The 11,748-nt window shown below is 43.0% G+C and overlaps 1 protein-coding gene across 2 annotated transcripts in view; it reads left to right on the top strand.

The window, feature by feature from the left end:
• Positions 1 to 1,324: 1,324 nt before the first annotated feature.
• The window catches only part of LOC110000118 (platelet-derived growth factor receptor beta-like), a 20,075-nt gene continuing 9,651 nt past the window's right edge, over positions 1,325 to 11,748 (top strand). The window contains exons 1-11 of one of the 2 annotated variants that reach the window (XM_020655293.3): positions 1,325 to 1,403; positions 8,287 to 8,355; positions 8,432 to 8,526; positions 8,791 to 8,989; positions 9,070 to 9,330; positions 9,443 to 9,573; positions 9,651 to 9,732; positions 9,885 to 9,959; positions 10,505 to 10,688; positions 11,053 to 11,168; positions 11,368 to 11,476. In XM_020655293.3, coding sequence (XP_020510949.3) covers positions 1,328 to 1,403; positions 8,287 to 8,355; positions 8,432 to 8,526; positions 8,791 to 8,989; positions 9,070 to 9,330; positions 9,443 to 9,573; positions 9,651 to 9,732; positions 9,885 to 9,959; positions 10,505 to 10,688; positions 11,053 to 11,168; positions 11,368 to 11,476 — 1,397 coding nt within the window. In that variant the 5' untranslated portion in view covers positions 1,325 to 1,327. Of the gene's footprint in view, positions 1,404 to 1,933; positions 2,093 to 8,286; positions 8,356 to 8,431; positions 8,527 to 8,790; positions 8,990 to 9,069; positions 9,331 to 9,442; positions 9,574 to 9,650; positions 9,733 to 9,884; positions 9,960 to 10,504; positions 10,689 to 11,052; positions 11,169 to 11,367; positions 11,477 to 11,748 lie in introns of those variants that run through there. The other variant, XM_065963177.1, reaches the window with a different exon arrangement.

Here is an 11,748-nt window from a genome sequence, read left to right on the forward strand (position 1 = left end):
ATGCTACGAGCTGTCAGCATGTCCTTGTCAGGATTTCATCTGGTTAAGTATTTTGTTTCTTTCAGAGTTTAGATTTTGTTCATGTTTTAATTCTTAGTCTTCCCTGGTGTTACTTGTTTCCCTTGTGTGTTTCTTTATCTTAATGTTACCTAGATAGTGTTTAATGTGTTATTTTGTCATTTCCTATCCTTGTGTCCCTCTATGTTCTAGTGTGTATTATTGCTGTTACATTCCTAAGTTCTCTGTCATTAGTGTTCCCTGATTTATGTTGTAGTTCTTGTCATATTTCTAGTCTTAAATTTATTCCTGCCTCTGTGGGTCTTTTTCAAACCAGCCACCACACCCTATCCCTACCCACTACCCCTCTGTTTGCGCGTCCTCGCGGAGGGTCCGCCATATTAAGTCCATCCCAAACCAACTAGCGGGGATTGGTAATAGGTTATAAAACCCTCCACCAGCGAGTGTGCACTGATGCTTTCGGATCACGTGCAACGCCCATTGTGTCCGGTCGTCATGGATGAAGCAACCTGTGAGTTCAAGTGCCTACAAACACAGCTCAAACTAAGACAGGCATTTAAAATCGTCATACAGACGTTAATAACTTCAAATGTGTTTTGCATTGAGGATCAAATATGTTTATTTATTGTAAAGTGTTTCATATTTACAGGGACTGTTGCAAAAACAAAAGACTATTAAATCATGTTGCAGACAACTTTTCACTGTCAATATTTATTTTACTTTTCTACTTTTGATGTCTTTGTGAAATCTCAATTCAACAACAAAAAATACACTTTTTGCTGCTCTGATGTTCAACAATATTATCCTTGTCTTTGCATTAATTTAGGACACCCTGTTCTAAAAATTACAATAAATTAACTTAAATGATAACTTACAATAAACAATGTAGGCTCAATCTAATAGATGCGTTATAAGTCTGCACTAATATAACTTACTAAAGAAGAATCTAGGCTACGTAAATATTTTTACAGAATGCATTAGCTACAACTAAAAAAAGCTGTTCCTGCAAGATACCGCTGAGTAACCATGGTAACACACACTTCCTGTTTTCACCTGAGAGAGGGAAGTTTTTCCCAAAGCCTGGCGCTGTATTTCTACCCTACACCTTGATGAAGGGGACTTCATTCAGCTGCGAGTGTGGAAGGTGTAGGATTTGGTTTGAAAAAGGACCTGTGTTTCCCTCCAGTCTGATTGCTCTCATTGTCTTCACCTGTGTCGTTAGTCTCACCTGTGTCTGATTACCCACGTGTCTATTTATTCTCAGTGTTCCTCCCTTCTTGTTGTCAGATCATTGTTAGTTGTTGGATCTATGTGTCTCCCAATGTCTCCCAGTGTCTACTTCCTGTGCTTACCAGTTTTTTCCTTGTGGCTCCCTTGGTTAAAAAGTAAGTTTTTTGTTTGCCTTCTGCCTTTTTGTTTAAAATAAGGAGTTTTGTTTTCTGCACATGGGTCCTCCTCTTTGTTTTTTTGAAGAACCATGACAGTCCTATGAGTCTTAAACACGTGTGTCTGTGATTACCTGACTTGTCTCACCTGTTTCTGTGATTACCTGTCTCACCAATAAAAAGACTGTCATCACTGTTGGAGGCTTTAGCAGGAAAAACACAGGAACTCTGCTGTTGACACCTAGTGGACAAAACTGATATCACACTCGCACTCATGAGCGCACACACACACACGCACGCACATACACAGATGGTATTTTTGTGAGTTTTAAACTGTGTTCGTGTTTGTGTCTGTATGACTGTGTGTGTTGGAGTCAATGGTTGGACTCAGTTCACTTCCTGTGAAAGAGAGAGAGGGTGACCGCCAGAGAGGCAGATTGAAAACAGACGTTGCCCCCCCCCCCCCCCCCTCTCTCTCTCTCTCTCTCTCTCTCTCTGTCTCACTCTCTCTCTCCCCCCCACCTCTCTCTCTCTCTGAGTCAGTCTGTTGTTTCCATTCGTCCTCCATCTGGTATGAACTCAGACTTAAGAGCAGAAGATGAAAAAGGAGAAAAATAGTAGAAGAGCGGGGAAACCAGGAGAAACATAAGGGAGGAGAATAAGAAAAAGGAGAGGAGCAGCATCAGCAGGTTTGAACAAACTTTACTCTTTCTCGTCCGAAACTTGGAATCCACATCTCTGAGACTGAAATATCATACAGTGTAATAATCAAAGCTCCAGCACGTCTGAAACGGTCTCTAGGCGTTCAGATAGTTTCACTCGCTCATCTGTATCTATCTGACTCCAGAGTTTAAATGTGACCCCTCAGCTGATAGCTGTCGGTCTCTTTGTAACCTGCGTACCACATGAATACATGTTTCGTTACTTTAACATTGTTAATTATCTTCTGTAATCTTTGTTTTTAAAGAGGTGCTAAACAATTGAGTTATGAACCTTGGACATGTTGTGTTGTGATGCTCAGGTGAGACACATGTGGACAGGAGTGTGTGTGTTGTCACAGCTGTTCAGATGACCCTTTGTTATTCGACTCACTCTGCTTCCTGGTTAACACTAGAAAGACCAAGGCAGTCATTTTGACTGTTTTTTAATTTTGCAATGTAATAACTTACTTAAAATAAAACATATGTAACTACAGGACCATGACTTTTCCTAAATGTGTCTATATTTTATTCTAGCATTGTTATTTTATCAAAAACACAACATAAAATAGTTTTGAGTATTTATACCTTGAAAGTCCATAGCGGTCATATTGACTGCATGCATTGTAGCCAGTGTATCATTTCAGTATTCGCTACTTTTTCCCGCTCTTGAAGATAGAGGTGGGCGATATGGGAAAAATATCATATCACGATTTTTTTTTTTGGCAAAATCAAGATCACGATTTTATCACAATGTTTTTCATACTGACAAATTTGTAAGTTGCTGACCAGTTCAATCAAACTTATTTCCCTGTATAATGTTTTTAAATGCCCAAAAACTGCGCAGACAAGTTTAATCTATTTGAAAAACATCTTTGTAGGAGGTCTGGAGGTCTCTCACACAGAACATCTTTAACAACAGAAATGTCTTTCCCTTTAATTTGATCACTATTTATGCACAATTTGAAGGTTTTCCTCACCACTTTGAAATTATGATTTAGTTATGTGTCATCTTTTTATGTTCATCAGGAACATTTTCACGCAGTGAAGCATTCATTAAAAAATATGTAGACTTCAAGTTCTTGTGTTTCTGTTCTATTTTAGCCCTGCAGAGTTCCTACAGCTGGAGCTTCATACAGGCTCTGCAGCCTTTGTTGTTTTTTATGACATCATTGGACTAACTTTAGTTTAGTTTATATATAATCAAACATAATACAGAATGTTTTCATTCTGCGACACATGATCAAAGTAAGTTTTACTGACAAGAGTTTGATTCATAGAGGGGGCGGGACATTGTTGCTTGACAGACAGACAGTCACCATGGTTACTCACTCTCACCTGCCTGTTGCTTTGTAACATTGTTTAGCCTAATCCCTATAAATTCAGTTATCACAACAGGTGAGTTTTGGGTGGAGAGGATGATAGTAACTTTGAAAAACTGAGAGAGAGCAGAAAACACAGACAGCAACATTTTAAACACTGGGGTTATATCTCCCCTGACTCTCTGAGCTCCTTCCTGTCTGTCTCTGACTGTTAATGTCTCTCCGTGTCGCTATCTGAGATGTAGACTAATCTTAACTGTGCACACTATGCAGATAAGTTAACTGTTGCGCACAGCGTGTCGGTTTGGAAAAATATCAAAACAGTTGCATATAACAGAGATGGAGTTGTTTTTGCGGACTTTACTTTTAAGTTTCATTTTCACCGCTGCGGAGCAAAAGAGGGGGAGGAGGGAGACGCGTCTGTGTCGCAGCATAAACTGCAGAATGATAGAATAAACACATTAGTCCGGTTCTACGATCTCTCTGCTTTGGCAGATCGTCAGCAAGTTAAAATCCTTCACGATATAAGATCGTTATATCGCCCACCACTACTTGAAGGTGCGTATCGCTGTTGCCTAGCAACTATTGTTTATAACGCTCGAGCCAAGGAGGAAAGAAAGCTTACCCGCTTAAAACCATATAGAAAGAATAGGAGACATACATTTGAATTAATCAACATTGAAAAGGCAGAATAGAGTAAATTAGGATCTGATTTAGAACAGAATAGAACGAGATGTCAGGAAGGAGGAGGATTGCTGCCACAGAGGCTCCAGAGCCTTGATGAGGCACAGTCTGATGGAGGCGCAGGTTCGGATACGGAAAGTGATGTCTCCTGGTCTCTCTTCATCTGACGCTGGCTCTGAGATTGAACCTGAGAATGATACAGAGATCATTCCCATTCGCAAAAAACGCCGGCTGCTGTTCCCGTGGTTGTCGATAAACTATTCAAATTTCAAATTCATTAGAATTTAATGTTTGTGTCCTGAAGTTTATTAAACCTTTCACAACATTACAGATCCATTTATTTTTATATTTGATATTGATTATTGTAATGATATGCAAATAATTAGTAAACAGTCAAAATGACTGCTATGGCCTTTCTAGTAGTGATAGAATGCCGGTCATTCTAGTGTTAATACCAGAGTCTGAACCATACACAATAAATATAACGAGACGAAGCCATCTGTTCCTGCAGGGGGCGCTAGAGTCCAATCGATGGCAGTCTCCGTGCTGGAAATGCTGTCTCACCCTAACTTTCAGTCAACCTAACAACAGGCTGAGAGCTGGAGCTGAGGCAGGTTTTAAACCTCCTGACAAACTGTTACACCACGCCCACCTGTCAATCAGGTCAGCTACACGCCTTATTGTGAATAACTCTTATCCTTCATCAAACCAAAACGGATGAGTCATCAAAACATTCACCCCCCGTACAGTGTGTGTCGATCGAGACATGAGATAATCAGATGTATTTGTTTTTTGCACTAGAGTCTGGGTGCGTTCGAATTGTCCCTCCTATCTCCTTTCACTATCCACTTTACCTTAACCCCGCAAAAACGTCATGAGGTCAAGGAAAGATGATAGGAGAATTCATAAAGGACTTAGGGAAAGGCAATCTCGTTGCTCTGTCAATCCGACCACATTTTCCACTAGGCGACGTCATTAAATGTAACGGGCCAGCGGAGGTTAATGACGTGGGTCTGCTGTGTTGAAACTACAATGTTCAGAAAATGGACTACTAAAAGATCATCAAAAAATCTTTCCCCTGTGCCTTCTTACCGGTGAAATAATCCTAATTACCACGAGGAAGTGAAATAAAAGGCATATAGGCAACCAGGCTACGAGTAAGAAAAGAGAATCTGTATGATTGTATGAAATTAATTGTTACATTTCTGCAAGATATAACCTACACATAATATTTTAAGCATACAAATGCACAACTGCACAAAGCATTCTTAAGTGAATGAAATATGTTGAATAAAACATGATCTGTGTCACTTTACGATCATCGTTCATTTCTGTGAACGTTCGGATGCGCGACTCGCTTTAAATGTTGCGGCCGCAAGGAATTGTGGGGCGGCAAATCTCATCTCCTTTCATAAAGGATGGTCCAGTGTATCCTATGCTAAAGGAGGTTATAAAGGAAGCATTGACCCACCTTTCCTTAACTTTTAGAGAATTCGAATGGCTCTTATCATGGCCGCCACTTAAATGCTTCCGGGGTTAAGGTAAAGTGGATAGTGAAAGGAGATAGGAGGGACAATTTGAACGCACCCTCTGTCTCCTGCAGTGAGTCAGTCCCCATAGAGCTCCTTGTTAAAATGTCCAACTTTACAGCTGCACCAACATGACGACCTCTGTCGATGACTGTGGCCTGCAGCAGTAGTCTTCTTTAACGATGACTCAAATGACATCCCTGTCAGGCTCTGATTGGCTGTTTGTGAGTGAAATGCATCATGGAGGACATACCAGGCTGCTAGCTTTAAACAGATGTCTTTAATTCAACCAGGAGAGGTTACACAGCAGACAAGCACACACACACACACACACACACACACACACACACACACACACACACACACACACACACACACACACACACACACACACACACACACACACACACACACACACACACACACACACACACACATATATACACACTCTCTCTCTCCCACACACACACACACACACACAGACACACACACAAACACAAACACACACACGCAGACACATACAGAGTACAGTTCCTCTCTTATATCCAGAAATAAGAGAGCTACTGTTACTCCCATGTTTCTGTTTGCTGTCTTCTGATTGGCTGTAGGGAGCTAGGATAGCACACACACAGACGTTCATTAAAATGTTCATCATTATAATGAATAAACAGGTGATTCAATAAGTATTTAAGTCCCAGTTACTTTCATGTCTCTGCTGCCTAAGCCTCTGCAGCCTAAGCCCCGCCCTCTTACTGTTACCTGCTGTGTTCATGTTTTTAATGAGTCTCTGGGTGGATTGGGATTGTCCCTCCTATCCCCTTTCACTATCCTCTTTACCTTAACCATGGAGAAAACGTCATGAGGTTAAGGACAGATGTTAGGAGAATTCATAAAAGACTAAGGGAAAGGTTATCGCGTTGCTCTGACAATCCGTCCACATCTCCACTAGGCCACGTAATTAAATGTAACAGGCCGGCGGAGGTTATTGACGTGGGTCTGCTGCAGTGAAACTACAATGTTCAGAAAATGGACTACTAAAAGATCATCTAAAAATCTTTCTTACCGGTGAAATAATCCTAATTACCACGAAATAAAAGGCATATAGGCAACCAGGCTACGAGTAAGAAAAGAGAAACCATCAGCTTCCTGTCCATTCAGAAATCAACATCAGAATAAATGAGTGGATGAAATTAATAGTTACATTTATGAAAGATATACAGAATGTTTTATACAAATGTACAACCGCACAAAGCATTCTTATGTTGAATAAAACTTAATCTGGCTAAAAATGAATTCAAATTTCAAAAAGAATTCAAACGGCTCTTATCATGGCCACCACTTAAATGCTTCTGGGTCATTTCACTCAGTTAGGAACCTTCTTAAGCAAACACAAGTCGAATGCTCCCTCTGATCTGCTCCTTCAGACACCAGAAACTTTAAGGGCTCATTAAACGGGACAACCAACAGCTAGCTTAGCATTGCCTAAATAGCCTACTGTCTAAATGAGACTGGAGCTAATGAAAGCATGCTACGAGTGAGTTGTTAGCATGCTTACAGTGAGGTGTTAACATGCTAAGAGTGAGGTGTTAGCATGCTTACAGTGAGGTGTTAACATGCTTACAGTGAGGTGTTAGCATGCTTACAGTGAGGTGTTAACATGCTAACAGTGAGGTGTTAGCATGCTTACAGTGAGGTGTTAGCATGCTAACAGTGAGGTGTAAGCAGCACATAAAGAAGTAGATCATGGGGGTTTCTCCTGCTCTGCTCGAGGCTGAGCTGCCCACAGGAAATACTTTGCTGTTTATTTTCTTCTTCGGTGGTCAGCTCACATTCCTGCCTCACTCAGCATCAATGAGGCCTCTGATTGGCTCACATCCCAGGGGAGGGACTCTGATTGGATGACCGCATGTTCTTTTTCTCTCTGGATGAAGACGAAGAAAAAGCCCAAATCCCCCTGTGGAAAAACACACACCCACCCACACACAGACAGACAGACAGACAGACACACACACTCACACTCACACTCACACTCACACTCACACTCACACACACACACACACACACACTCACACACAGTCAGAGGAATGTGTCTGCTTGAACCATCACAGTTGAAATGTTTTAACAGACGTCTGAAGTTTTTAAACATTTTTATCACACTCTGAAGAAGAGCACATCGGCTCCAAGTGTAACCTGCTAATAAATCCTTTAACGGCAGCTCGTTGTTGTGCCAATCTTTTCTGTTTCTTTTTACCTGTTTGTTTTTCTATCCATCGCCCAATGAGAGATGTGCCTTTATTTTTTAATTTTCTCAGCTGCTGCTGGTGGTGTTGTGGTGGCTGTTGTTCTTTTCATTGTGTTTCCTGTTGTTATTGTTATTTTCATTGTGGTTCCTGTTGTTGTTGTTGTTCTTTTCATTGTGGTTCCTGTTGTTGTTGTTGTTGTTGTCATTATTCTTTTCATTGCGGTGCTGCCATCAGCTGCTTCGATATCAAACCTACACTGTAAAACACAAAGTCAAATCTAAAATCCATCTTTGTTTATTCTTCTGTTTCAACATTAAAGTAAAAATGTAATTTGAAAATCCTCAACCAATTAGACATCAGAGTAAGTCTTTTATCCTGAAATGTGTCCTCTGTCTGGTTGTGTTTAGGACCGTCGTCCATGATGGCCTTCATCAAAGCAGAAACAGGAAGTCTGATTACGCTGCACTTCCTGCTGGGTGAGAATCAACACCTGTCACACTTTTAAGATACCTGTCTGTCTGTCTGTCCTTACCTGTCTCTCTCTGTCTGCAGGTGTGTTCCTGGTTCTTCCTGAAGGGGGCGTCAGTTTGGAGCTCCAGCCGTCCTCCTCTGAAGTTCTGCTCGACACAAATTCCAACTTTACTGTGGTCAGTGCCTGTCTGTCTCTATAGGTGTTTCAGGTACCTGTCTGTCTGTAATGTACCTGTCTGTCCCTGCAGGTGTTTCAGGTACCTGTCTGTCTGTAATGTACCTGTCTGTCTCTATAGGTGTTTCAGGTACCTTTCTGTTTGTAATGTACCTGTCTGTCTCTATAGGTGTTTCAGGTACCTGTCTGTCTGTAATGTACCTGTCTGTCTCTATAGGTGTTTCAGGTACCTGTCTGTCTGTAATGTACCTGTCTGTCCCTGCAGGTGTGTTCAGGCTGGAGTCAGGTGACCTGGCGGCTCCCTCTGAGAGACTTTCAGGAGGTCGGGGTGGATGTGGACAATCAGGGCTCCAGCAGTATTCTGCGGCTCTTTAACGCCACCTGGAGGAATTCTGGGAGGTACACCTGTGAGGAGGAGTTGTCCGCCCAGAGTAGAGAGATTGACATCTTCATACCTGGAAAAGGTGAGCGAGGTGTTTTTCACAGGTTCATCCAGTCCCTGGTACCTGTGAGCCTTGAGACTGAGCCTTACCTGTCCCCTCAGGTGCAGAGGAATGGTTTGTCCCGCTCGGTCCAGGTGTGGTCATGAAGGAGGCGGAGGAAGACACCATCCCATGCGTGGTGTCCGACCCACGGCTCAACGTCTCACTGTTCCAACGCCCCGGTAGGACACCTGTTTCCGGGACGATCTACGAGCCGGGCTTCGGCTTCACGGGTCGTCTGAACGACACGTCGTACGTGTGCTTGGCCGTCCATGGAGACGAGGAGAAGGAGTCTCAGGTGTACCATGTGTTCAGCATCATAGGTGTGGAGTTCAGAGACTGGATGGCAGATTAGACCAGATTTGATAAGACATACTGTGGATTCTAACCCCTCCTCTCTGTACCTGTCTCTCTCTCCACCTGTCTGTCTCTCAGTGCCTCAGCAGATGGAGGTGGAGCTGACGGTGTCCAGCGTGGTTTTGAAGCAGGGGGAGGATCTTACAGTGAACTGCACCGTCAGAGACACTGAGCTGGTCTTCTTCACCTGGGACTTCCCCCGTAGAGAGGTGCCTGTCTCTATCCATCTGTACCTGTCTGTCTGATCCATCAGGTCTGTGAACTTTGACCTCTTGTCTTGATTCAGGAAATTGAGCCTCTGACAGAGTTTCTGCAGAATCGGATCCGCTCCGTCGTAAACATCTCCACTGCAACAGTTGAGGATTCTGGTAGGTGATTTTAGAGACTGCCTGATGGCCTGAACTGAGGGAACAATTATCCAAAATTGACATCAATCAGTTACTATGGTTACCTAAAACCAGCTGTTGTTGTTTGTTTGTGACTCTGTAACCATGGTGATGTGTGCTTGTGTTCCCTGCAGGTGTGTACGTGTGTGCTGTTCAGGAGACAACGCAGGGGGAAACCGTAATGAAAAATGTGACAGTTACAGTACTGGGTGAGAGAAAGACAGACAGACAGACAGACAGACACATGGAGAGACAGACAGACAGACAGACACATGGAGAGACAGACAGACAGACAGACAGACAGACACACACATGGAGACACAGACAGACAGACAGACAGACACACACATGGAGACACAGACAGACAGACAGACAGACACATGGAGAGACAGACAGACAGACAGACAGACACACGCATGGAGACACAGACAGACAGACAGACACATGGAGAGACAGACAGACACGTGGAGAGACAGGTGATAGACAGACAGACAGACACATGGAGACACAGACAGACAGACAGACAGACACATGGAGAGACAGACAGACACGTGGAGAGACAGGTGATAGACAGACAGACAGACACATGGAGAGACAGACAGACACGTGGAGAGACAGGTGATAGACAGACAGACAGACACATGGAGAGACAGACAGACACGTGGAGAGACAGGTGTTAGACAGACAGACAGGTGGAGAGTGAGACAGACAGACAGGTCATAGAGGTGACCTGTCTCTCTCTCTTTCTCTGCAGAGCGGGGTTATGTCTACCTGTGGGGCCCAGGTGAGACCAACCTGTCATCCCTCCGTCATCACTTGGTGGAATTCAGTGTGGAGGTCGACGCCTACCCTGTCCCAACAGTCCTCTGGACCAATGACAATAAGACCATTGCCACGGAAACCACTTCTATCACCACCAGACACCTAAAAGGGAGCAGGTAGACTCTCTCTGATTGGTTTATTGATTACTGATTGATTGATTGATTGATTGATTGTTCAACTGATTGATTGATTGATTGTTCAACTGATTGATTGATTGATTGATTGTTCTACTGACTAACTGACTGACTGACTGATTGATTGATTGATTGATTGATTGATTGATTGTTCAACTGATTGATTGATTGATTGATTGTTCAACTGATTGATTGATTGATTGATTGTTCTACTGACTGACTGATTGATTGATTGTTCAACTGATTGATTGATTGGTTGATTGATTGATTGATTGATTGGTTGATTGATTGATTGTTCTACTGACTGACTGATTGATTGATTGTTCAAATGATTGATTGATTGCAGGTATGTTAGCACGCTGACGCTGGATCGAGTGCAGATGGATCAGACAGGAAGTTACAAAGTGACTGTATCCAATGACGACGACATCCAGGAGATTGTCTTCAACTTGGAGGTTAAAGGTCGGGGAGATAGACAGCCACTGTGTGTGTGTGTGTGTGTCTGTGTGTGCGTGTGTCATTGGCTCCTGGCAGCTAGAGACAGAACACACTAGAAAATACACCACAATAAAACATGAGAGTCAAGAGCTATGTAGCACAAATGTTTGCTGCCATTTTGGAAAAACTCTGTGTCTGTGTTTATGTGTGTGTTTGTGTGTAGCGCCCCCTAGGATAATAACCCTGTCAGAGTTGGGCAGTAAAGCCGTGCTGTGTGTCAGCGAGGGAGCTCCGCCCCCATCTGTCACCTGGTACACCTGTCACTTGCACAGGTAAACACCACACACACACACACACACACACACACACACACACACACACACACACACACACACACACACACACACACACACACACATTTAGGGCCTGATCTGCTATAGATGGATTTTTAGAGCTCCAACATTGTACATCATGTTCTCCCTCTATCATCTCTGAGTCTGTGGAGAGAAGCTTTCTGCAGCTCTCTGCTACTCGAGACTGAGCTGCACTCTCACTCTGACGAAGCTGCACTCTCACTCTGACTGAGCTGCACTCTCACTCTGAC

This window comes from Labrus bergylta, chromosome 14, assembly GCF_963930695.1.
Source record: "Labrus bergylta chromosome 14, fLabBer1.1, whole genome shotgun sequence".
In the NCBI taxonomy this organism is placed as follows: Eukaryota; Metazoa; Chordata; class Actinopteri; order Labriformes; family Labridae; genus Labrus; species Labrus bergylta.